The sequence below is a fragment of the Dama dama genome, chromosome 5 (genome assembly GCF_033118175.1).
Source record: "Dama dama isolate Ldn47 chromosome 5, ASM3311817v1, whole genome shotgun sequence".
Taxonomy (NCBI): Eukaryota; Metazoa; Chordata; class Mammalia; order Artiodactyla; family Cervidae; genus Dama; species Dama dama.
Genome location: NC_083685.1, coordinates 61,418 through 87,012, shown reverse-complemented (window position 1 = coordinate 87,012; position 25,595 = coordinate 61,418). Strand labels below are relative to the sequence as shown.

The window sequence follows — 25,595 nt, the reverse complement described above, 5'->3', positions numbered from 1 at the left end:
TTCTCCGCAGACCCGGCGTCTCAAAGCCCAGGTGTGCATGTGTGCATGTGTGCACGTGTGCAGGAGAAGCCAGGGTGGTCAGCCAAGCAGGCGGGGTCTTCTCTGCCTCCGGCTGAGAAGGCGGGGCTCGGGTGCACGTGGAGTGGCTCCTTGGTCAGGACCTGCCAAGGGGCTGGGCGCGGGGGCGGAGCCTCGGGGAGAGGCGTGGTGCGGAGCGCGGGGCGGGGCCGGGCGCGGAGCTTGGCTGGGCCGCAGCCTCGGGGAGGGGCGTGGCGCGGAGCTCGGGACGAGGCCTGGCGGGGGCGGGGCCTGAAGAGGCGGGGCCTGGCGGAGCGGGGCGGGGCGCCTATTTAAGCAACCCCGGGGTGGGAGGACAGCAGCCATGGGTCTCAGTCGAGCGCCGAGGGTGCAGCTCTCTGCCCTCTGTCGCCGCGCCCCGCTGTCTACCGCGCCAGCGGCCCGAGAGCAGCCCGCAGCGGGGCCGGGAGCCGAGCCCGGGCGCGGGCCGGCCGAAACCGCGCGGCCGCCGGTGCCCGCCGTGGACTTCGGCAACACGCAGGAGGCGTACCGGAGCCGGCGCAGCTGGGAGCTGGTGCGCAGCCTGCTGGTGCTGCGCCTCTGCGCCTCGCCGGCGCTGCTGGCGCGCCACGAGCAGGTGTGCGGGGCCGCGGGGGCGCGGGGCAGGGGTGCGGCCGGGCCCCGCGGACCTTCGCCCGTCTGGGAGCCGTTGCAAGGTTTCAGGTGGAGAGCAGGTACTCTGGAGCATCGCCCGTGGCCGGGAAGTTAGGAAGGGAGGTGTTTCCTGCACGTGGTTTTCGGGCAGTGAATTTTATTACATGTCAGTTTGGGTGTTTGTTCAGTCGCTCAGTCGTGTCCGCTTCTTTGTGACCCCATGGACTGTAGCCCGTCAAGTTCCTCTGTCCATGGAATTTCCCAGACAAGAATACTGGAGTGGGCTGCCGTTTTCTACTCTAGGGGATCTTCCCAACTCAGGGATCCAACCCAGGTGTCAGGTATTGCAGGCAAATTCTTCACCATAGCAACTAAAAACAAAAACCAGTCTAAAGTTTAAGCTGTATAGTGCTTGCAGTAATACACAGTGTTCACTTGAGATTAAAATTGAATGTCATCTGCTTTGCCGAAAAGGGAGCCTGGCCGTGTGTGGCTCATAGCCTGGAACCCCAGAGTTCTTGGAAGCTGGGGTCCCCACACATGGCCACCGTGAACAGACAGTGTTGAGAGAGAATGGGAAGCTGCTCAAATATCTGACTTTCGAAACTTGAGCACAATGACTTTGAAAAGTGTGAAGGATTTGGGAAATTAAAAAGCAGAAGTGTCTTAGCTGCTGTTGGCCAGGGTGACCCTGGGAACAGTTTAAAAGCAAGGGTCCAGTTGACGCTGAGGGTCTTGAAGGCTCTGCATGCAGGTGGTGTTGACGTCTCAGTGAGGCTGTGTGGAGGGCACCTTGGCTCCAGGGAGAGACTAGGGAGATTGGACCCAGGAGGAGCACCTAGCCACACCTTGGGCAGAGGTGAAAGTGAGGCCACAACGGGTGGGTGGTGAAGGCAGAGTTAGAGCTGGGTGGCTCTGGAAGGGCTAGGTTCAAAATCACAGAGAAGCCCACACAGCTGGAGTCCTCGGGCACTGCGGGGACGACAGGAGGGACGGGCCAGCTCTGCTGTCCTTCGGGCGTCTGCCGGGGCTGGTGCCCCTGGACCGTGCTGTGGGTGCCTGGAGAGCAAGGTGGCTTCTCCCCTGGCGCTCTGCCGGTGCCCTGGGGACATGTTTACGGAGCCCAGTCACGGTGCATGCTGCTCTGCCCCACCTCTGAGGGGTTTGTCCTACTGTCCTCCTTGCTGGTGGTCCTGCTGGTGACGGTGACTTTGGTGCCTGGTGCTGGAGGAAACGGGGCAGAGACTAGACTGTGGGCCTGTGGGCTGCTCCCAGACCTGGGCCTTCTCGCAGTCTGGCCTGCAGCAGAAATTCCTCCTGCACAGCCGGCGCAGGTCTGTGCAGCTCCTGCCCCAAGGAGTATCAGCTTGCAGGAGCCCAGTTTGCGCTGTGGCATTGGCTCCGGACCCAGTGGGGGCCCGCACTTGCCCACAGGGAGGCCTTTTTGAGGATGGTTTAGAATATCCAGGTGTTCTGTGATGAAAGCCTCTATGCTTGGATATGAGGCAGCGGGGGAGAGCCTGGGGGAAGGGGCGTGGGCAGGGAGGTGAGAGAACTGGCCTTACCCGTCCTCACCTGTAGGCATCTCTGAGTCTTTTACAGTGTCTGCGTTCCTGGTGCAAGTTTCTAAATTCACGAAGGATGCTGCTACTTGGGGAAGAGGTGGGGCTGCCTGGTCTCGGGCGGAGCCACCCCAGGGCACCCTGGGCAGCAGGATGAGCCTACAGGGCTCACTGGGCACAGGACGAGCTTACAGGCTGCTTTGCTCTGGGCTTCAAACCGCCAGCCCTGCCCCAGTGCTTCCATCGCTGGCCTCTCCTGTGCCAGGGTGAGACCTGGTGGGGCCTTTAGTGTTGTTGCCCCTGACAACACAGAGGCACAAGGGGACCGATAGGTCCCTGGACCACACCTCAGCATCAGCCCTGCTCCTGCTCCTTCAGTGAGTCTTGGCTGGGGCTCTTCCACAATAGCTGGGTGGCTGGGATGGACTGTGTGGCCTGCACAGCCTAGATTATTTACCACGTGTCCCTGGGCAGGCAAGCTTGCCAGCCCAACAGCAGACAGTCGGCCCACGTCCACTCCGTGTTTCTGACAGTCCTCAGAATCGGCATGTATGATGTCAGGGGTTTCCCACAGCTGAGTGCTGGCTCTCAGGTCCCTGATTCTGCCTCATCTGCCTCTGGGGTGAACTGGGATTTGTCTGAGACCTGACTTACCCTTCCGTGAGGCTGCCCAGGCCCACAGACTCCCTGACCTCTGGCCGGGGCTCTTGGGAGGTGGGAGAAGGCTGCCCGCTCCCAGCTGGGTGCTTTCACTTTCCATTTCCGATCTTTATAAAAACAATGAGACGCAATAAAGTCAGACACTGGGCAGAGGCTGCCACCGGGCAGAGGTGATGGCCTAGAAACCTTTGCCCTTAGGGTGCCGTGTGGCCCCCTGAGTGTCTGTCGGAGCACCAAGCTCAGGGCAGCTGTGTCAGCCTTGGGGTGGTGTGCGCCGTTTGACGCTGGTTTGGGGATGAAGGCTTGTGACTCACCCATGCTTTTGCTTGGACTGGAGATGTTCCCCGAGGCCTGATCCCCACAAGACAGTGGGGTTCTGTTATTCACTGGGGTTGAGAAACCATAGACTGTCCCAGTCTTGGAGCTGGAGGTGGCATAGCGATTCCTGGACAGGTGGTGGGTGTGTCTTCCAGCAGTCACCCCTGGCCCCCCGTCCTGATTCCTTCCCGCCTCATCGTCTCCTTGCCTGGCAGAGCCCCCCTCTAGCCCTGTCCAGCACCCCCTTGCCGCCATTCTGAATCCTGTGAAGGACCTTGCCCCTCCCACCTTCTGGGTCTGCCCGCAACTAGGAGGGGAGCCCCTCCTCTGTCACTCAGCCTAGAACTGCGCTGGGCAGAAGGCACCTGCTCAGCCCATTTGAATGAAGATGGCAGGAATTTGGGGTGCGGTGCGGATGGGTAGAGGAGAAAGCTGAGTGGTAGGGATGGCTGTCTTCCCCTGGGGCCCGCACCCCTGGGCTGCTGGTCTGCGGTGGCCGCACAACTGTGCTGAGCCCCCACTGGCCTGCCCTGGGCGGTCGTCTCCTGGACCCTTGGGGGCGGTTACCCGGCTCATTTCTGCCCTATGCTGCCTCCAGCGGAACTCGTGCTTACTCGGAGTTCTGTGTGTTCATCTGTTCAGCACCCACTGCGGGGCCGGCCCCTTGCCAGGCAGTGTTTTAGGGACTTGGAATAAGTAGTGAGCAAAACATTGAAAACTCTGGGTGCTTGCCTCCGAGAAAGTCACACCAGTCCCTGTCATCCCCAGCTGAGGCGTGGATACAGACAACGCTGTGAACTCACCGCTGCTCTTCCCAGAGAGGCCCGCCAGTTCCTGTATCCACCCAGTGGTGGTCAGGTGGCTGCCACATGCCTCCAGGGTCACCTGTGAGCCTGCAGGGCAGGAGGGGGATCAGAGCAGTGCCAGGGACCGGCCAACTTCGACGAGGAGTGGGGGATGGCCGGCTCCTGCGAGCGGGAAGCAAACCATTTTGAGTGGCGTGGCTGTAAAACCAGGGACATGAGCCATGTGTGGCCCTGGGGAGCTTGTCAGGGCTTTGCTTGATTGGGAAGGAGGCAGGGAGTCCTGCTGGGGGCCGGGAGCCCAGGTGGCCCCAGACAGCCGCTCCCTCTGCCTTCCAGTTGCTTCATCTCTCCAGGAGACTTCTGGGGCAAAGGTTGTTCAACACGCTGATGAAGATGACCTTCTACGGGCAGTTTGTGGCTGGCGAGGACCAGGAGTCCATCCGGCCCCTGATCCAGCACAACAGGGCCTTCGGCGTGGGCTCCATCCTGGACTACGGTGTGGAGGAGGACCTGACGCCCGAGGAGGCTGAGCGCACGGAGATGGAGTAAGGTCCACGCGACCCCCGGGGGCGGGACGGGTCGGGACCGCCAGGGGAGCTCTGGCCGCCCGACCTCTGCAGCCCTCCTGGGCCTGCCTGGGGTTGGGCCTTTGTCCCATGAGGAAGATGGCCTGAGCCTTCACCAAGGCCTTGTGTGCCCGAGGCTGGGGCTGGCCAACCCTGGCCCCTAGTCTGATCCTCCTGGTTTTGGACAGTCTGCAGGCTAAGGATCATGGCTGCAGTTTTAAATGGTTGAAGCAAAGCAAGAGTAACACCTTGTGTTTCGTGAAAATTATATGAAGTTCAGGTTGCTGTCACCCTCTGGGGGGTGGCGGCAAAGTTGAGTGGCTGTGGCACAGACGATCACACTGGCATTGGTGGTCCTCTGGCTTCCTGGTGAAGCATCTCTTCTGAGGATTCTGACCCCCAGGGCCGTCCCTCTGCCTAGCCCCTTAGACTGTTTCCTGATTAGCAGCTGGGCTTGTCCTGGTAGGCGTGGAGCCTGCCCGTGGGGGGGGGGGGGGGGGGGGCATCCGAGGAAAATGGAATGTGCCGGCTTCATGTGGCGGGCCAGCCCAGTGGCTCCTGCTTAGGTCACTGACTGGCTGCAGGGGTCTGTTCTCTGGGCAGGGGGTGTGGGGACAGGTGGGCACCCCCCACCCCCTGCTCCTGGGCCACAGGATAGGCCCCCCATTGGAGACCCAGGCAGATCCAGCCCTTGCTTTGCAGAACGCCTGCCTGGTTGCTGGGCTGGTTTCTGCTCCCCTCCAGGCCAGGCCGAGCTGAGTCCTGAAGGCAGCTGTGCCTGAGCCAGTGAGGCTGGGGAACTGGCTCCCTGAGTTGCCTGCCCCATCTCAGGTTTGGTGTTTTCTCTGACCAGGGGCGGGGAGGGGACGGGTCATAGGAGACTCCAGCCCTGGGAACGGAATGTCCCAGCGGAGCTGCTGCTGGATTGGCTTGGGGAGCCAAGCCCCTGTCTCTCAATTTGCTGTCGGGAAGGCGGGGTTCTCCAGTTCTGCACCCCCTGTTCCTGGGGGCTGGTGGCTGGTGGCTGCCTGGAGCTACCTTTTGAATAACTAATGGGCCGCGTCCCACTGGGTCTGGGTGGGGGCTGGTGGTTTCACAATGGAAGTTCTTTCTCTGGTATGAAAAGCCTCCTTTCCCCGGGCAATTCGCCCTGCAGGGGATCGCTGGGAGGCTGGCCAGCTCTCTCTAGGGCAGGGAGCCCGTGACCCTGGGCGGCTGGTCCTGCCGGAGCCCTGCTGGCTGGCCTCTGGGCCGTGAGCTGCGGTCCCTCCCTGTCCTCACGTGGCAGCTTGTCTGCAGCTGCCAGGCCATCCCGTGTGCTTGGTGGGGTCAGGCTGAGGGTGCAGAGCTGGGCTCATGGGTGCTGATCCGACATCCAGCCATCTAGCTCCTGCGGGGGGAATGGAGCGGTTACAGGCCCCTAAACCTTGCCCCGGGAATGATGCTGACACCCCTGCCGCCGGGAGGAGGGGCCTGGGGGGCTTCCCAGGGTGGGAGGTGGGAGGCAGAGCGGCCATCCAGGCAGGGTGGGACGGTGGTTCCCAGAACACTTGTTAGAAGGTGGAGGCCAGGGTCCTTGGTCCGGGAGAGGAGCCCCCCAGGGCACCCCCCAGCAGGCTGAGCACCACAGGGCCGGGGAGAGGGCGAGGGCGAGGTTTCTTCCCAATGATGGGCTGTGACAGTGGCTGGGACGTTGTGGATGGCAGACATGTCTGTCCTGGCTGTGCCAGGCCTGGCCTGGGTCCCCAGGGTGAAGGTCGTGGCCAGGATTGTGTGCGGGGTCTTGGTTGCTGCCTGGAATCAGGGCCTGGGGCCGCCAGGCTCTTCCATGCTTCTCTCCTGCCTCCCGCCTTTAATCAGGGCAGAGCTGGTGGTGGTGTAGCCACGCGTTCTGGGAAACAAGCTCACTCAGAAGGACAATGCAGATAGTGGAGTGCAGTTTATTACACTGGCAGACCCAAGGCAGAATCTCCTCTTAGCCAAGGACCCCGACCCATGTTTGTGAAAACCTTATATACCCTGAGTGTATAAGTTTCCCTGAACCTAGTCTGAAAAAGGAAAAAGAAAGATACAATTAAAGTTACCCTGTGATTCATATGCCTTAAGCCTAGGTAGTTAACAGTGGACAATTATCAATAGGCCTGTGGTCATACCCCAATAAGCATAATAGAATGTATGATACTATTCGGTTACACAGATAATTAGGGTATTCTTTTAGGCATGGAGAGCCCTGGGGCCTGGTTTTCCAGTGGTATGTCGTTTCCATAGATACTGGGCATACAGCTCAAAGTCCACAGTCCGGCCCAAGATGGAGTCCTGCTTTCAAGACAGAGCCTGTTTTGTTTCCTCCTTCAGTGTGGGGGTAGCCAGCGTGGTCTCTCCTCACCTCTTATGTGTGTGTGCATTCTCAGTCGTGCAGTCGTGACCGACTCTTTGCAACCCTGAGGACTGCAGCCCACCACACAGGTCCATGAGATTCTCTAGGCAAGAATACTGGAGTGGGTTGCCATTTCCTTCTCCAGGGGATCTTCTCCACCCAGGGACTGAACATGTCTCTCCGCAGTGTTCTGCACTGGCAGGCGGGTTCTTTACCACTGTGCCACCTGGGGATCACCCCCCCCACACACACACACTTTTAATTTTTTCCTGTAAGGCATCCAGCCAGCAAATCTCCTGACGTAGAGCTGACCTTAGAGATGGTTGAGGGCGCGGTCCGGGACTTCCTGTCATTCCTGCCATTCTGTCCTGTGCCTGCCCCTTCCTGGTACACTGTGTTCCCTTCTTGATGTCAGGCGAGTGTATGCTCCTTGGTTTTTGTCTCGTCACAACAAAGATTTGGAGTGACGGACATTAAAGTCTCCTTGGCGTGTCACAGCTCTCGGGTCTTGGACAGACCGTGTTATAACTCTTAGGTCTCGAACAGACCGTGTTATAGCTCTTAGACAAATCAGTGTTACAGCTCTATTTTATTTAGAAGATAACAGGAAAATCCATCTTCAAGGCGTGAGGGCACGTTGATCCAAAGACTCGAAGAGAAGAGTGCCCCAGCGTGCCGGGGGCGGGGAGAGAGAGAGAGAGAGAGAGAGAGAGAAACAGAAGAGAGAGGGGGAGAGAGAGAGAGAGAGAGAGAGAGAGGGAGAGGGAGAGCGAGAGCGAGCTAGCTTTGGCTCCTCTTTTTATATGTTTTTCTCTCCCTGGGCCTGTCCTATGTAAATTGGGCCAGCCAGGAGTGCTGTTTGTTTTACCTGAGGTTCTCACTCCAGTCCTCCGTCCTTCCTTTGTTCTATTTTTGTGGGCTTTTCCCTTCCAGGTCTTTTAGCCACTGCCATTCTGGACTCCTTTCCCCTCTTCTAACTACCTAACATTCCCCCCTCAAGAGATGGGAGGCCCAATTCTTTAGGAATAGGGACGTTGAGGTCTTACTGGCTATGAACTGGGATGGCAAGGGGTATTGGGCCTCCCCCTCTTGCTAGTCTCAAGCCTCAGAGTCCTTATAGCGGTGTCCATCTAAGAGTGAGTGATATTTTCCATGGTCGGCTGTAGTTTTATATCTTTGTTGAACTGGCGCTGCATGTTGCAGCTTGACCTGGGCAGAGACAAGACAGGTTAGACAATTGACAGTACATGGAACAATCATAAGCAGCATCAATATGGCATAGCAAGGACTAGTAGGGGCATTAGCCAATTTCAAATTTACATCACCAGGATGGCTCAAGTCCCTCCTTGTTTAGGGATCAGAAGATCTATCTCCTGTCTGTTTTGGAGTATTATCCCTGCCAAGCTGTGTTGGCTCTTTAGAGTTATCCTGAGAAATCTTATCCCCAGAGACCAGATTTTGGGGTTGTTCATTAGAATGGCGCTCATTTGTAGTTTTGAATAGGCATCTGAGATCTCCCAGGGGCTCACAGGTGTATTGAGTGTCCCCTTCTGTTTTCTTCCACGGCTTGACTTGTGAATCCAGGAGTCATGTCCTGGTACCTTGACTGCTGTGGAGGTAGAAAGTATTACAGGGTAGGGGCCCTTCCATGTGGGCTGGAGTTGAGCCTTTGGGGACCCATCTTTTCAGAGCATAGAGTGGTGACTCCTTAGAATCTTTTGGGTCCTGGTTCATACCCCACAAACATATATCCTGTTGGAACTGCCCAGCGGCCATGGTATAAGACTGGAGGGTCTGAATCTCTGGATCTAGGAAGAGGTCATTGACATAAACAAAAGGTCTCCCATATAGCATCTCATAAGGACTAAGACCAACCTGTTCCTTAGGGGCAATATGGGTGTGGAGGAGAGCTATTGGTAAAGCTTCTTTCCATCCCAGGGAAGTCTCCTGGGTTATCTTTTTCATTGCTGATTTTAAGAATTGGTTGGCTCTTTCTACTTTTCCTGAAGACTGAGGCCTCCAGGCACAATGGAGATAATAAGTAATGTCCAATGCTTTAGAGGCCCCTTGGGTGACCTTAGAAGTAAATGATGTCCCATTGTCACTTTGTAATGACCTGGGCAGACCAAATCTTGGAATGATTTCATGGAGTAGTTTTTTTCTTTACTACCTCTTCAGCCTTCTCAATCCGGGTGGGAAAGCCTTCCTTCAATCCATCCTGTGAATGTATCTATCATGACTAATAGGTATTTATACCCTTGAGAAACTGGCATCTGGATGAAGTCCATCTGCCAGTCCTCTCCTGGATGGGTCCCATGTCGTTGGACAGGGTGGGCCAGCTGGGGTCTTTGAGCTCCTTGGGGGTTGTTTAATTGGCCAGTGGGACGAGAGGAGACCACTTGCCCTATAGTCATTTGGAGGCCTGTTCCTCTGAAGGACCTTTCTAGTAATCTTTGGAGGGCCTTTTCCCCTAAATGAGTGGTGGCATGTAAGGAGTTAACCAACTTCCATTGGAGGTTCCCAGGCAGAAAAAGGAGTCCCTCCTTTTGGAACCACCCCATATGATCTTGAAAGCCCTCACTCTTAGCTTTAAGAGTCTCACCTTCAGTATATGAAGGAGTTTCTGGCAAGTTAGTCTGTGGAACTAAGGTGGCAATCCCAATTAGGTCATGGTTCTGTAACGCTGCTCTCTTAGCTGCCTGATCAGCTGCTTGGTTCCCTCGTGCCACTTCTGTGCTCCCTTTCTGGTGTCCTTTACAGTGGGAGACTGAAACCTCTGTGGGCAGATGGACTGCCTCCTAGAGCCCAAGGATTTGATCACCATATTCCATTGGGGACCCTTGGGTGGTCAAGTGGCCCCTTTCTTTCCAAATAGCTGCATGTGCATGTAGCAGCAGAAAGGCATACTTGGAGTCAGTATAAATGGCTATTCTTTTTCCTTTTCCCAGCTCTAAAGCTCGAGTCAGGGCTATGAGCTCAGCTAATTGGACTGAAGTACCTGGTGGCAGAGGCTTAGCCTCTATGATCTCAAAATTGGAGACTATTGCATATTCAGCTCTTCTTTTTCCATCCAAGACAAAGCTGCTTCCATCAGTGTACCAGATTTCCTCAGGATTGGTCAGAGGATCTTCTGACAATCCCTCTCGGAGTTTTGTCCAGTGGTCCAAGGTTTCTAGTCAAGAGTGAAAAGGGAGAGAGCCCTTGGGGGTAGGCAGGAGGGTGGCTGGGTTAAGAACCACACAAGGGGATATAGTCAGGCCTGGATTTTCCATCAGTATTACTTGATATCTGAGGATTCTTTGATCAGACATCCATAAATGGCCTCTCCCATTTAGGAGTTGTTTTACTTGGTGGCTGGTAAAAGTAGTTAGTTTGCCCTCAAAGGAGAGTTTTAAAGCATCTTATATCATGATTGCAATAGCTGCAAGATTTCGAAGGCAGCGGGGGCCAGCCTTAGGCGGTTGGATCGAGTCTGTTGGATAAGTAAGCCACAGGCTGGGGCTCGGACACTCCCAAGGCTATTCCCTCTCTTTCATGGACTTAAAGCTGGAATGTTTCTTCTGGGTCTGGCGACCTTAAGGCAGGTGGCTGAGTTAAGGCCTATTTTAGTGTAGCCTCTGCCTTCTTTTGAGGAGTTCCCCACATCAGTGGGATTGAATCATCTCGTCCCTTCAAGCTTTCATATAAGGGCTGGACAATTAGACCATTGTTGGGTATCCAGATTCTGCAATATCCAGTTAGCTCCAGGAAAGCTTGCAATTGTTTTTGAGTTGTGGGGGAGGGGCAACTGGAGGATTCCTTGTACCTGATCAGAGGACAGCCTTCTAGACCCATGTGTAATCTGGTATCCCAGGTAAGTGACCTTTGTCTCGACCATCTGTACCTTAGCACGGGAGACTTTATATCCGCTTTCTGCCAAAAAGTTTAGAACCTGAATTGCATGTTGTTGGGCACTTTTCTCATCTGGAGAGCAGATCAGTAGGTCATCTACGTATTGTAATATTTTCCCATTAGGCCCCAGGTCCAGATCTAGGAGATCCCGGCTAAGGGCCTGTCCAAACAGGTGGGGGCTATCTCTGAACCCCTGAGGTAATACTATCCAAGTCATCTGTTGGTGTTTTTCTCCTGGGACCTCCCACTCAAAGGCAAAAAGATATTGGGATTCTTTAGCCAGTGGTATGCAAAAAAATGCATCTTTGATATCCAAGACTGTAAACCACTTCGCACTGGGTGGGATTTCTCCCAAGATTACATAGGGATTGGGTACTGTGAGATGGAGGGGGACTACAGCTTCATTTATGATCCGGAGATCTTGAACCATTTGCCAGGTTCCGTCCTTTTTCTTTACTGAGAGGATTGGGGTGTTACATGGTGAACTGGTGGGGACCAATAGCCCACAAGCAAGGAATTTATTTATTAAAGGCTGTAGTCCCTCCTGAGCTTCTCTTTTGAGAGGATTTTGTTCCGGTTAGGAAACCGAGTGGGATCTCGGAGGACAATGATGACCGGTTCAGCTTGGTGGGCTTGTCTAGGAATCCCCTGGTCCCACACCTGGGGGTTAATTTTGTCTTCCCATAGTTTTTGGTCCCTGTCTATTGGAGAAGGTGTAATGGGTTCTTCAGTAGTAACCAGAAGCTGTAGGGCCCTAGGGGCTGAAAAGCTTCCCATCACAAGGGTGGTCCCCAGTTTAGTGAGTATATCTTTTCCCAATAAGGGAGTAGGACACTCAGGGACCACCAGAAACTGGTGGGAAAATATCTGTCCATCCCAGCAACAAAGAAGTGCTTGGGTGAATCTTTTAGTAGTTGTTTTTCCTGTAGCACCCAAAATGGTACAGGTTTGGGAGGCGAAGGCTCCGGAGTAGGAGATCAAGACAGAGTAGGGAGCCCCCATGTCAACCAAGAAATTTTCGGACCTACCTGCCACATCCAGTTGCACCCTTGGCTCCAGCCGTGATGGTTATCTATGACAGGTGGGCTGGCTGGAGCGGGCTGCTTCAGTCCTCTTGAACCATTGTGAGGGAAGGCTTGGCACTTGACCTTGAGGCTCTTGGGTCCCGAGGGCAGAGTGCCGCCCAGTGTCCCAATTGATGGCATTTGTGGCAAGCTGTTCTAGGAGACTTGTCATGGTTCAGACACTCTTTGGCCCATTGCCCCGCCTGTCTACAGATTAGGCATTTGCCTCGTGCCTTGTCCTTCAAGGAATCAGGGTGTGCCATAGGGCTTCCCTGGAGGGTGGCCAGCATCTGGGCATGTCTTGTCTCTTTCCTTCTCTCCCTCTCCTGGGCCTTGGCCTCCTTCTCCTGTTCCCTGTTATAAAAGGTATCGGTGGCTGTCTGGACCATCTCATCTAAAGAGGAAGCAGGGTCCTGCTGCTGTAGCTGTTGTAACTTAATTCTGACATCTGATGCACACTGGGACAGGAATTTGTCCTTTAAAATCACTTGTCCCTCGTAAGAGTCTAAGTCCAGGTTGGTAAACTTTTGGGGGGCCTCTTTTAGCCTTTCCGGAAAGGCAATGGGGTTCTCACTGGGCTCAGGAGAGACTGGGCACAGTCTCACAAGTAATAGGCTTCCTTCTGTTTCCATGGGTGGACTTCCTTAGGGGTGAGTTTTTCTGAAGCTTATCCTACCCAGAACTGTTGCAACCTGAGAGCCAGATGTCCCCAGGTCAGGGTGCCGATCCCTAGGCAGGCTGAGGCATGACAGCCTCCTAGAGATCGAATCACCAGGCAGGTCGAGGCATGACGGCCTCCCGAGAATTGGTCCCTGGGCAGGTCGAGGCGTGATGACCTCCTGGGACCCCTGGGACTGGCGGATCCCCAAGCAGGTTGAGGCATGACAACCTTTCGAGGACCAGATCCCTAGGCAGGTCAAGGCGTGATGACCTCCTGGGACCCCCGGACTGGAGTTTGGGCATCCCCAAGGTCTCCAGCGTGACCAGTACTAGGTAGGATTAAGGGGTTGGATGTTATACAGTACTTCCTTCCCAAGGCCAGCTATTTTCTGGTGGTCCCTCTAGAAGATTGTAGAGGCGACACTGTGGGCCTGGATGGGGCTGAGGGAAGGAGCGTGAAACAGGAGGGAAAGGGGGCAGAGCACAACCCTGGAAAGAGTGACTTAGCACAAGGGCACAATGTAAACCAATTAAAATCAGTTGGGTCCAAGATAACAAGTCAAATTCAAGTAAACCTTAATCCCCAATCTGTAAGCCAAAGACACACCCAGAGGTGGCAGAACAGCTCCAAGTCACTGTCAAAAGACAGAGGAGTGGGTGGTTCCCCTATGGCTGGGATGATCCTCCCGCTCATTAGCATATGAATTCACCCCGCTCGCAAAACCTAGCCAGGCCACTTTCCAGGGCCTGTACCCTGTAAAGCGCAGCACTTCTGTCTCTGAATCTTAACAAATCTACCTCTTACCTATCGCTTTGTCTCTCACTGAATTTTTGCAATGAGACACTAGAGCCTAAGCTTCATTAGGTCCTGAAGCCGGGCATCCTGGGTTTTGGTCGGGCTCGAGTCCCGGGAGAGAGAGCTGGATGGACAGGAGGAAAAAACAGTGGGAAAAATGTGCCAAGGAATCCCCTTCATAGCCTGCTGGAAAACTTGCTAAATATCTGACCGGCGCTCACAGTTTTCATTGGTCTGATCCTTGGCACAAAGAAGAGTAAGGACAGAAGAACCCCCACTGGCTTGGGTAACAGCTACTGGGGCCCAGCAGATAGTGCCTTTGGGACATACCAGAGAGTATTCTCCAGAGTCCCTCAATTGCACCCATTGCTGCCCGCCTGTTCGAGGGGGGTGGGGTGGGGGTGGGGTTCAAGGAAACAAGAAATGAGAGATTGTAAAGGAATTAAGATTTTGTTAGGCATGTCCCTCCAGCCATAGGAGTGAGGACCTCCTACCTTAACCAGAGGTCTTCTGGAATCTGAGACTGAGCCGCGTGAGCTTTCTGCTGAATTTGTTTTTCCGCTGTCCCAGTTTCCAGCACGATGGGCCTTCCCCTGCGCTGGGTTTTCTTCGTGTTTGGCTTCTACTGAAGGAGTTTCACTGAGGTTGTTATAGCCAGGTTAAATGTGAGTCACGGCACCATAGAGGTCAGGCGAGTGTATGTTCCTCGGTGTTTGTCTCGTCACAACAAAGATTTGGGGTGACGGACATTAAAGCCCCCTCGGGCGTGTCACAGCTCTAGGGTCTTGGACAGACCGTGCTATAACTCTGAGGTCTCAAACGGACTGTGTTATAGCTCTTAGACAAATCAGTGTTACAGCTCAGTGTTACAGCTGTATTTTATTTAGAAGATAACAGGAAAATCCATCTTCAAGGTATGAGGGCGCGTCGATCCAAAGACAAGAAGAGCACCCCAGCACCCCAGCACACAGGAGGGAGGGAGGGAGGGAGAGAGAGGAGGAGGGAGGGAGAGAGAGGAGGAGGGAGGGAGAGAGAGGAGGAGGGAGGGAGAGAGAGGAGGAGGGAGGGAGAGAGAGGAGGAGGGAGGGAGAGAGAGGGAGAGAGCGCGAGAGAGCAAGAGAGCTAGCTTTGGCTCCTCTTTTTATGTTTTTCTCTCCCTGGGCCTGTCCTGTGTAAATTGGGCCAGCCAGGAGTGCTGTTTGTTTTACCTGAGGTTCTCACTCCAGTCCTCGGACCTTTCTTTGTTCTATTTTTTTGGGCTTTTCCATTCCAGATCTTTTAGCCACTGCCATTCTGGACTCCTTTTCCCTATTCTAACTACCTAACATCCACATCTTGGGCCATGCATGTATGTGTGTGCCTGCACACCCATGTGTGCGTGTCTGCATGTGTGTCTGCACATGTGGGCACACATGTCTGCATGTGTTCACACACATGTGCACACTGCTGCACTTGTGTGTTGTGTGTGCATGTGGTGCATGGCTGTTTGCACGTGTATGTGCACGTGTCTGCATGTGTGTGTCTGCACGTGTGCATGCATGTCTGCACATGTATGTGTGTGCATGTGTGTCTGCATGTGTGTGCACGCATGGCTGCATGTGTGTGCACGTGTATGTGTGTGCATGTGTGTGCATGCACAGAGTGTGCTCCCCCTTCTCCCCATGCTGAGATGACACCCCTCCCCCCAGCCTGTCAACTGCCCCTTTTGTCTTCCGGAGGCCCCACCCCCTCGCCTGCCTGCTCCAGAACCACAGCCCTGTCCCCCCAGTGCTGTCTGCTCAGGCTGGGCCCTGGCCCCACATGCAGCCGTGTGGCTGGTTGCTCCCTGTGGTTTTGGAGCCTGGCTGGGGCTTGGAGGGCAGACGGCCGGCCACTACCTGGGAATGTCACCGGCCCCGGCCCTGGGGCCCTCTGAGCGATGGTGTCCCCTCTGTGGCAGGCGGTCGCCTGAGAGGTGGACTCTGGACTGGGCGCTGATGGAGCAGGCCTGAGCCCCCGCAGCTTCGGTGTGGATGGGGGCCGTGGCGTCCCTCCACCCTGCTGGGCCACAGCTGCGGTGCCTCCTCCAGGGTGGCCTAGGGTCCTGCCCTCGGGAGGACCTGGGTGTTCAGGTGTGATGGCCGGGGCGGCCAAGAGAGGGTGTGCGCTGGAAACACGCCTTCGGGTTGCAGGTTTGAAAGCAACCCTGCGTTGCGTGGGTGGGTGAGAGCCTTGGGGGAAGGGCTGTGTGGCCTTGCTTGGAAGCTGGCGGCCACCCTCTCTCTGGTTGGGGCCCGGCCTTTTCCTCTCGGGAAGGACCCACCCAGGCCTTGGGCTGTGTGTTGCTTCGCTTGCCCCTCTTCCGCTGTAGGGAGGGGCTCCCCGGGGTGGGGGGTGGAGACTGTGGGGCGCGGGGCTGGTCGGCATAGCCAGGTCTGCCAGGCTCGGAGGAGGTGACCTTGGAGGGTGGGGTGGGTGGGGCAGGGCGTTCCCACCTGGCAGGCGAGCTGCCCCCCGCCTGCCCTCCTCAGTGGAGGCCTGACCCTCCCCGTCCCCTTCCACCTGCAGGTCCTGTTCCTCAGCCTTGGAGCGTGACGGCCATGGTGAGTTAGGGGAGCCAGTCAGGAGTGAGCTCTCTCCCCCCCGCACACACCCCTTGGCTTGGGGCCCAGGGCTGCTGCTGCAGCTCCAGCCCATGTCCCCAGGTACCTGGATGGGTGACATGCCCTCCTGGCCCTCCTGGGGGTCTGGGCTCTGCCTTCCTGGCCTGGGTGTGACCCGGGCTGAGTCAGGGAGCAGGCATGGGCCGCTTTGGAGGTAAAGCAGGTGCAGCTTCGGCGGCAGGGGTCATGTGTAGGGCGGTGGGGGCGGGGTACTCAGGCTGGCGCCCCTGCCCCCAGGTGTCAGTAAGAGGGAGAAGCAGTTCCAGGCACACCGGGCCTTCGGGGACCGCAGGGACGGGGTCACCAGTGCCCGCACCTACTTCTACGCCAGTGAGGCCAAGTGTGACAGCCACATGGAGATCTTCCTGCGCTGCATCGAGGCCTCAGGTGAGGCCTGCTTGGCCCCCGCTCCAGGGACGCTGGGGGGCGAGCTCGAGGAGGGGGCTGGAGTGCTCACCCAGGCTTCGGTCCGTGTCTCGGTGGCCGAGGTCGGGAGGCGGCCTGGGCTCACACACCTAGTCCAGCCCCTTGCTTCCTGAGAAGCCTGGCTGGCCCCAGGTGCCCAGATGCGGACCTGTCGGGGGGCTTGGATCTCGTCACATGGCGTTTGGCTTTGCCGAGGGCAGCACCGTCCCAGGGGCTGCGGCTGCCCCCTCCGGGATGGAGATGCTGCCCTGTGTGGCCCCGGGGCAGGACCACCCGCTCACAAGGTGAGCTCAGCCGGAAGACACACAGGCCTCAGTGTACTTTAGTCTCGGAAATCCAGTGGGTCCCCAGCAGCTCTCCTGTTAGGGCCCTGACACTTTGTGAACACTTTAGGGACAGGAGTGAGGACCACCCAGAGGCAGCCTGCCGGGGTCAGCATCGGGCGCCTGATTGGTTGCACAGACAGCAGCTGCCTGGTGTCCAGGGCTCAGGGCGTCTCCTTGGTTCTGGCCTGGGGGCGGACGAACAGAGGTGTGATCGTGGGCTTCCAGCAGCCAGACGAGATGGACAGAGGCGGTGGAGTGCCATCTGCCTCCCGCCGGTGCTCTGAGGGCAAGTCTGTGCTCTGTGTGCCCTCGGGCAGCCCTGGGTGCTGAGGCCACCGGAGAGGAACTGGGCGGGCGAGCGTGGGCAGGTCTCCCTCGCTCCCTGGCCCCCCGCCTTCCTGACCGCACATGGCCAGCTCCAAGCCCGCTGAGTGGCCTGCCTGCCTGTGGTGGCGTCAGGGGCAGCTGTGTGCAGGGCGTTCACAGGCCATGCGGGATTGGTGTCCTTCTGCCCTGGCTGGTCACCCGGCCTAGGTGTCTGGGTCCTCGAAGGGCCCTCCCCTCCCACTGCCGCTCCCGCAACCTGAAATTGCCAGGCAGCCACCAGAGCTGATTCCGAGGGCCTGGGTGTGAGGGCGGATAGGTGTCCTCCTGGGAGGAGGGGTGTGCTGGTACCACCGACCATCTCACTGGGTGGATCATTTGAATGAGATCATTAGCGCTTTCTGGGAGTCTCAGGGCTGGGTGTCGTGGGTAACCCATAGAAGGTGTGGCCCCCGCCCGCCACCTGCAGCCTCCTGCATGTTGCTGAGACATGTCCTGACTGGAGTGGCACAGATTCTGGGCTCAGGGTCCCCCCAGCCCCCAAGGCCTGATGGCTCTTCCTGTGGCTTCTCACAGGCGGAGCCAGCGAGGATGGCTTCTCAGCCATTAAGCTCACGGCGCTGGGGAGACCGCAGTTTCTGGTGAGTGTCAGAACCCCCCGCCCACCCGCAGAGGGTTGGTATGAACGCGGGGCACTGCAAGCATTAAGTGAAGGTGCCTTCACTCACGTGTGGGTGCCTGGGCTCTGGGCGCACCCAGGCAGACTCAGGGGGCTCAGGCTGGGAGCCTGGAGCACAGGTGGGGTTGGGGGCTTGGGCTGCAGGGGGTCCCGGGAGGGGCTCACGGGCGCCTGGGTGGAAGCTCAGGGTTGGTGTTCACAGCTGCAGTTCTCGGACGTGCTGACTAAGTGGAGATGCTTCTTCCACCATGTGGCTGCTGAGCAGGGCAAGGCCGGGCTGGCCGCCGTGGACACGAAGCTGGAGGTGGCCGCGCTGCAGGTGGGCGCCCCTCCCTGGTGGTTGTGGGCAGGTGGGCCGCGAGGCACCCTGCCCAGGAGGCCCAGCTGTGTCTGAGCCCTACCACTTCTCCAGGGCCTGTGTGCAGGCAGGGAGGGACTTAGGGCAGGCGGGGCGCTGGGTGGGAGGGGGGCCCCGCAGGGGTGGGGCAGGCATGTGGGGAGCCTTGGGGGGTGGTGGGCAGCAGGGAGAGGCTGTCTGTGGAGCAGAGACCTGAGGCAGAAGGTAGCCGGGTCTTGTGCTGGTGTGAGGAGGTCAGCTTGGCATCATTGCAGGCCAGCAAGCAGGGCAGGAGGTGCTTGTGAGCGGGGCCAGGAGCAGGGCGGGGAGGACTGATGCTCCCTGCTTCTGCAGGAAAGCGTGGTCAAGATGGGCATCGCGTCCCGGGCGGAGATTGAGGACTGGTTCACTGCGGAGACACTGGGCGTGTCTGGGTAGGCGGAGCCCTGCTGAGGTCCCCCAGGGGTGGCTGCCTGCATCCAGGCGGGGTTCTGGCTGAGCCTCAACGGCCTCTCCCAATCTTCTTGCTAACTCTCCACTAGGTCATGGGAACCCCGAACCCCAGAGCTTCCCAGGGAATTGTCTGGGTTCTTGAGTGGGGGTGCTACACCCCACTGTCCCGGACCTGCCGGGCAGGCGGGTGGAGTGTGAGGGCAGCTGAGATCCTCTGAAGGGTCTTGTGTCTCACTTCTGTTTCATAACCAGAGGATGTACTATTTGCATTTGTATCTGTATTTCAAGGCAGGCTCCGAGGGGGTTGGTGTGGGGGCGCTCCCGCAGGGAGGGGGCTGGTGTGGGGCCTGGGTGTGTGGCGGGCACGGGCATACCTCTTCCTCCAGCACGCTGGACCTGCTGGACTGGTGCAGCCTCATCGACAGCAGGACCGAGCTCTCCAGGCACCTGGTGGTCCCCAACATGCAGGTGACGTGCCCCGGCCAGCCAGTCCCCGCCTCACGGTTCCCACAGTGTCGTTGTGGGGAGCCCCATGCACAGAGCTGGGGCTTCCTCGGGGAGGCGCAGGTGTCACCTCGTGTGGGGTCAGACTCCTTGGATGCAGGCTGGGCCTGCACAGGAGCCAGCTTCCCAGGGGCAGCACAGTTCTGGTGGCTGGGGACCCTGGGTGGGCCACTGGCCTTCACATTTGGACACGGCAGGGTGGGGAGCGGGGCCAGGGTACCAGGCCCGGGACGTTGGGGCACAGGGCATAGGGTGCCCGTGGGAGTGGGCCGTGCTGGCCTAGGGGCCCAGGCATGGAGCCCGCCTTGACCAGATGGCCCTGCCCCCCAGACGGGACAACTGGAGCCCCTGCTGTCACGGTTCACAGAGGAGGAGGAGCGGCAGATGACACGCATGCTGCAAAGGATGGACGTGCTGGCCAAGGTGGGGCGCCCGGGATGTGCTGGGGTCGGGGGGGTGCCCTGGATGCGCTGGGGTCGGGATGGGGGTGCCCTGGATGCGCTGAGGTCGGGGGGTGCCCTGGATGCACTGGGGTCAGGGGGTGCCCTGGATGCGCTGGGGTTGGGATGGGGGCTCCCCAGATATGCTGGGGTTGGGGGGGCACCCAGGACGTGCTGGGGTCGGGAGGGTGCCCCGGACGTGCTGGGGTTGGGGGGGCGCCCGGGACGCGGTAGGGTCAGGGGGGTGCTCGTTCACCTGTGCCCACACAGACCTCCTCCCCTGCGTCCTTCAGAAAGCCAGCCAGGCGGGTGTGCGGCTGATGGTGGATGCGGAGCAGACCTACTTCCAGCCAGCCATCAGCCGCCTGACGCTGGAGATGCAGCGCAGATTCAACGTGGAGAGGCCGCTCATCTTCAACACGTTCCAGTGCTACCTCAGGGTGTGCTCCTGCCCCACGCTGGGGATGAGGGGCTGCAGGAACATGGATGGGGCAGCTTTCTGAGTCCACTTAAAGTGCCTCAACCCCCAGGTTTTGAGTGGCTGTCTTCTCCGGCCCTTTGCATCCTGGTTCTCTCCAAGCGTCTAGTCTAACGCAGGCTCTGGGCCCCCGCCCAGACTTGTGCATGTGCTTCAGGGACCCTGAGTGCAAACCCTGGGTGGCCGCTCGGGGCCCAGCTGGGTGTTTGGAGGGGCCAGGGGTCAGCGTCGGGGCTTCGGGGACAGGGCGAGTGGGTGGGTGGGGTCCCGGCAGGCGCTGACAGCTTGCAGAGCCCCCGCCAAGTGACCACAGCTGCTGGCTACACGCTGGGGGCACCAGGCCCCAGGGAGGCTCCGCTGGGGGACACAGGCCGGAGGGAGTCTCATCCCAGTCGTCCTTGACCTCCGGCGCGGCCCACAGGATGCCTATGACAACGTCACCCTGGACGTGGAGCTGGCTCGCCGGGAGGGCTGGTGTTTCGGGGCGAAGCTGGTGCGTGGTGCGTACATGACTCAGGAGCGCGCCCGTGCGCTGGAGGTGGGCTACGAGGACCCCATCAACCCCACGTACGAGGCCACCAGCATTGTGTACCACAGGTGGGTGGCGCCCGGCTCCCAGGGGGCAGGGCTCTGGGCGTGAGGGGCGGGCCGGGCGTCTCGGGGGGCCAGCCTCCGTGGTCTTGGACGCACGACCCCAGGTGAGTGGGACACTTGCTTCTCCCCATGGTCCCGGAACCCCGGGCTGGCCCGTGGCCTCTGCCCCCGGGGGGCTGTGCGGCCTGGCTCACGCGTCCCCCTCCAGGTGCCTGGACTATGTCCTGGAGGAGCTGAAGCACAACGCCAGGGCCGCAGTGATGGTGGCCTCGCACAACGAGGACACCGTGCGCTTTACTCTGCGCAGGTGGGTCCTGCCCCCCCCCCCATGCCCTGGGCTGTGCTGGAAGCATGAGGCAGGTGGGGATTTCGGGGGACATCTGTGGCCACTGGACCTCCTGGGCCTGGCTGGGCATCTCGCTGCAGTAGCAGAAAGGCTGCCTGTAGTTCCTGTGGCTTTTAGCATTAAAACCCAACTTCCTCAGGTTTCTGATTAAAAATAAATGTCATCAGGTGATTCACACAGCGTGAAATGTTGGCGACCTGAGACGTGTCACCTCATTTATAGACAGCTCCGCAGCACTTTAAACTGAGCTTGGGATTTAACGTGGTCTGTGTCCCCATGGGGTAGCCTTGTAAGTCACAGATAGGAATGAGGTGAAATACATTCCTTTTTATTTTGGGCATTGATTCGTGACTTGTGGGATCTTAGTTCCTCAGTGCAGTGCTCAGTCGCTAAGTTGTGTCCGACTCTTTGTGACCCCCATGGACTGTGGGCCGCCAGGCCCCTCTGTCCATGGGATTCTCCAGGCAAGGATACTAGAGTGGGTTGCCATTTCCTCTTCCAGGGGATCTTCCCAACCCAGGGATTGAGCCCCAGTCTCCTGTGTCTCCAGCGTTGCAGGTGGGTTCTTTACCCGCTGAGCCATTGGGGAAACTCCTTCGTTCCCTAACAGGGATCACAGCTGTCCCCCCAGCAGTAAAGGTGCTGAGTCTTAACCATGGGAGATTCCTCGTCCTATGTTCTTTTATCTCATATCTCAACCGAACCTGGACCCCACCAGGGGTTCTGGCTCCTCCCCTCCCCCCACAGGAAGCTGGGTGCGTGGTGGCCTGGCTGGCCCGCGCCTTCCCCAGGAGCAAGGCGGGCCCCTCTCCCACAGCGGGCACCCCTAGCCAAGGCCTGGGTACTGGAGGGGCCGAGGTGTGCCCGGGGCACTTGCTGGTGCTGCCTGGGGTGACTGGTTGCCCTGAGCGGTTCAGCAATGTCCTGCTTGGCCTTCTCCTGCCAAGGGCTGCTTTTCTGCAGCCTGAATCTGCAGCTCAGAGCCACGGTTTCTGATGCCTGCCCTTGAAACTGCCTGACTGGGAACAGGAGCGTGGAGGCCACGGGGTGGCCAGGGCAGCCTCTGGAGTCCTGTGGGGGAGGTCAGGTGTTTCCTTGGTGTGGGGCGGTCCGACTGGCATCCTGGCCGGGTGGGCTGTTCTGCCTTCTTCTCTCCCTCCCTGGAGCCTCCTTGGACACCCCGCCCTGTCCTTGGATGTGAGGTGGCCAGGGGCACCCTTCTGTGCTCAGAGGAGATGAGTTCTGGCTTCCTTGACTTTGGAAGGAACACAGGATTGAGTTGCAAATTTTAAAAGCTGGTTTTTGTTTAGGCTTAAAACAATTTTGTGCTGGAGCCTTGATTGAGACTAGTCCCTCTGTGCTCATGGTCCCCCCTGACAGCGTTCACAGAGGCCCTGTTGGCGCCCACATCCTTAGGTCCCATTGCAGTCTCAGCCACCTGTGGCTGCCCTTTTGCACTTCAGCTTTTGGTCCCAGGCCGGTCCTCTCAGCCTGACTAGGCAAGGACCATGAGACTGCTCAAGGTGTAACTGTCCACAGAAGGCCTCCTTTCTCCTAACTTCAGGATCGTTCCACAGGAGCTGGTCTGGCCTCCCATCTTGGCCCGGTCCTGAGACCCTAGACGTGGCTTCCCTGACCCGAGTGCCCTGCCGTCCCAGGCCCTGCAGCCTGGCCAGGCCGTTCTGGGGGAGCCTCTGCCCTGCAGCAGGCTGGGGTCTTGCGTCCTGCTCCAGAGGCCCTGGGCCCGGAAGAGTTTGGGCTGGTCTTCCCGGGGAAGTGCTGTGGCCTCTGGTGCCACATGTTAGGGACCCTGTCAGAGAGCCTGGGTTAGGTTTGGCCAAGTCATGAGCCCACCCACAGCTCGGGGGCCTGTGCACAGTGTTTTGTGAGCCAGCAGGGTGAGCGGGCCTGGCCTGGGGTTGTCCTGCATCTGTGGTCAGCTGGGGTCCCATTGGCCCTGAACAGCTTCATCTGTGGCCGGGGCAGCGAAGGACACTGGCTCCCAGGTCGGATGTCCAGCAGGCTAGCTCAGGCTTCTCCACAGGTGGTCTCAGGCTTCCGGAAGCCCTGGAGATAGCAGGCCTTTGCCCGTGTGATGTTTGCTATGGTTCTGTGGGCCAGAGGGAGTCAGGCCCAGCTCAGGTGTCGCCGGGCGGATGGAGAGCCTCTCCTGTGCTGGGGCAGCTGCAGTCACACAGCTGTGGGCATGGGCTGGCACAGAAGGGGCTGCAGCGGGGGGGTTGGGAGGGGCAGATCTCACAGGATGCCACGTGCGTGTTCCCAGACTGGGGCCCGACCTCGGAGCCCAGCCCCAGAGGAGGGAGAGAAGTGTCTGTGGGATGCCCCTTGTGTGGATGTCCAGGGTGAGGTGCGCTGGGTGCTCTGGTGAGAAGGGTGGTGGGCTCCAGGGATGGGATGGGGGTCCCATGACAGGCCCAGCCTGGGTGAGTGTGAGGACCCAGGTGGAGGGAGGGTGGTAGCTGCAGATCTGCCTGGTCAGGAGCCAGAGGTACAGTGTGGGCATCACCAGTGCATAGGTATTTCGAACTCGGGATTTTTTTAAGATCCTATGACCAGAAGTGAGAGTAGGGAGGGTGTGGACCAAGCTTGGGGCCCCCACCTGTGTCTGAGCGGCACTAGGACAAATGTGAACCACAGGCATTAATCCCAAATGCTTTGCAGTCAACTTAAAAAACAGAAGTTGAATTTGATACATTTCAGTTAACCTCACATACCCAAAATAGCACCACTTAAACACCTTTTCAGAAAAGCAGTGAGATACTCTGCATTCTGTTTGCACACTGTCTTCAGAGGCCCATGTGTGTTTGATGTGTGCAGTGCATCTCAACTCAGACCATCTATCCTCCAGAGACTCAGTGGCCACCAGTGGCTGGTGACTGCACTGTGCACAGAGCAGCCAGCGAGGGGAGGGTGAGGGGCTGGTGGCAGGGTTGCGGGGCTGGGAACACAGTATTGGTACCGAGGATTTGAGGAGGGTGTGGTGGGAGGGCTGAGGGCCTCCCAGGCCATACAGAGGGCCAGCCGCTGGGTGAGTCTGCCTCTCTGGGCAGCTGGGGGCAAGCACAGCAGGAGGGGAGGCTGGCTGGGGAAGGGGACACTTGGTGGCCTTGGCCCGCGGCAGGAGCAGCTGGGTGGAGGCCTGCAGTAGGCAGGACAGAGCCTATGCCCTTCACCCTACCCTGCAGGTAGGGGTCTCAGGGTGAGGGGAGAGGGGCTCAGCCCGCACTCTGCCCGTTTACAGGATGGAGGAGCTGGGCCTGCACCCCGCCGACCGCCAGGTGTACTTTGGACAGCTTCTGGGCATGTGCGACCAGATCAGCTTCCCGCTGGGTGAGGGGCCTCCCTGGGGTGGGGCTGAAGCTGGGCCTCCCGCGTGCAGGGCTGGGGAGCGGGCTCGGAGCTGGGCCTCCTTGGGGGTGGGGCCGGGTGCAGAGGAGCGGAGTCGGGCCTCCCCGGGGTCGGGACTGGGTCTCTCTGGGAACGGGGCTGTAACGCAGAGGGGAGGAGCTGGGCCTCCCGGGGGTGGGGCTGGGCTTCTTTGGTGACGGGGCGAGGTACAGGGGTGGGGCTGGGTTTCCAGGGTGCAGGGGCGGAGCTGTATGGCACGGGGCGGGGCTGTAGCGCAAGGGGCGGAGCTGGGCCTCTGGGGGTGGAGTCGAGGTGCGTGGCTGGATGTCCTCAGGGGTGGGACTGGGTGCGGGCGCGGGGGTAGCCTCGGGGGTGGGGCTGGGTCTCCCCAGGGGCGGGGCCTCACCAATCCCTCCCCTGCGTGCAGGCCAGGCAGGCTTCCCGGTGTACAAGTATGTCCCTTACGGGCCTGTGATGGAGGTGCTGCCCTACTTGTCCCGCCGCGCCCTAGAGAACAGCGGGGTCATGAAGGGGGCTCAGCGGGAGCGGCAGCTGCTGTGGCAGGAGCTCAAGCGGAGGCTCTGCACCGGCAGCCTCTTCCACCAGCCGGCCTAGGCTTCCTGTACCCACACCCAGGCGGCGACGTCCCGGGGTTCCGGCCAACTCCAGCCTCACCCCGATCACCTTTTACACCCTGAGCTGGGAGAGCCTGCAGATCCCTGCTCTGCTCGTGGGCAGCCAGGTGCAGGCTGAGGCCCACACTTGCCAGAGGAGCTAGGAGCCGTCAAGAACTGCCTGCCCACCCCCACGACCTTGGATCTTAAGAACCACCTTCCCCAGAGTCCAACCCTGGCGCCGTGAGCCCCATGCTGGGCAGCGGCTGGCTGTGGAAGCTGGCCTGTCAATAAACCACTTTTCTACGGCATCGAGCCCTCGCTTGCGGCTGAGGGAGTGGCTCTGATGGCCTGAGAGGCCTTAGGGTCAGGCGCAGCCACTCCAGCCTCAGGCACCCCATGCAGACCCGGCCAGGCAGGGCATTGGACACCCCCGACCCCAGCCCCAGAGCTGGGCTCAGAGCAATGCAGATAGATAGCACCTCCAATGGGCAGGTTTCATGCTTGCCGGGCCTTGGTCTTTCCCCTGAGACCCTCCCTGCCCCATGCCCTTCACCCCTGCCCCCCAGTGACCCATACCAGACTCCTGTTGCTCTGACAACTCACGGAGCAGGCTGGCTGTGGCCCAAGTGCCCTGGGACTTGGCTGGTGAGGGGTCCCTGTGACGTGGGGGGTGGGGGCATCTTCTAAC

The 25,595-nt window shown here is 58.9% G+C and overlaps 1 protein-coding gene across 2 annotated transcripts; it reads left to right on the top strand.

The window, feature by feature from the left end:
* The first annotated feature begins 497 nt into the window (after nucleotides 1-497).
* On the top strand, nucleotides 498-25,538 carry PRODH (proline dehydrogenase 1). 2 transcript variants are annotated; one of them, XM_061141292.1, is made up of 14 exons: nucleotides 498-655; nucleotides 4,355-4,563; nucleotides 15,920-15,954; nucleotides 16,252-16,401; nucleotides 17,667-17,731; nucleotides 17,972-18,088; nucleotides 18,461-18,540; nucleotides 18,946-19,027; nucleotides 19,394-19,486; nucleotides 19,797-19,943; nucleotides 20,403-20,578; nucleotides 20,784-20,882; nucleotides 24,184-24,272; nucleotides 24,718-25,538. In XM_061141292.1, exons 2-14 carry the CDS (start codon nucleotides 4,406-4,408, stop codon nucleotides 24,903-24,905), a joined length of 1,479 nt encoding a protein of 492 aa, XP_060997275.1. In that variant the 5' UTR covers nucleotides 498-655; nucleotides 4,355-4,405; the 3' UTR covers nucleotides 24,906-25,538. The 2 variants fall into 2 exon arrangements, with proteins under 2 accessions (XP_060997275.1, XP_060997274.1); XM_061141291.1 differs by lacking the exons at nucleotides 498-655; nucleotides 20,784-20,882.
* Nucleotides 25,539-25,595: the final 57 nt, after the last annotated feature.

Excerpts from the sequence above, each read along its gene's own strand:
- PRODH (XM_061141292.1), top strand. The coding sequence starts at position 4,406 with ATGAAGATGACCTTCTACGGGCAGTTTGTGGCTGGCGAGGACCAGGAG. Across the intron at positions 15,955-16,251 it reads CTTGGAGCGTGACGGCCATG|GTGTCAGTAAGAGGGAGAAG; the intron begins GTGAGTTAGGGG and ends CCCTGCCCCCAG. Across the intron at positions 19,944-20,402 it reads CGTTCCAGTGCTACCTCAGG|GATGCCTATGACAACGTCAC; the intron begins GTGTGCTCCTGC and ends CGCGGCCCACAG.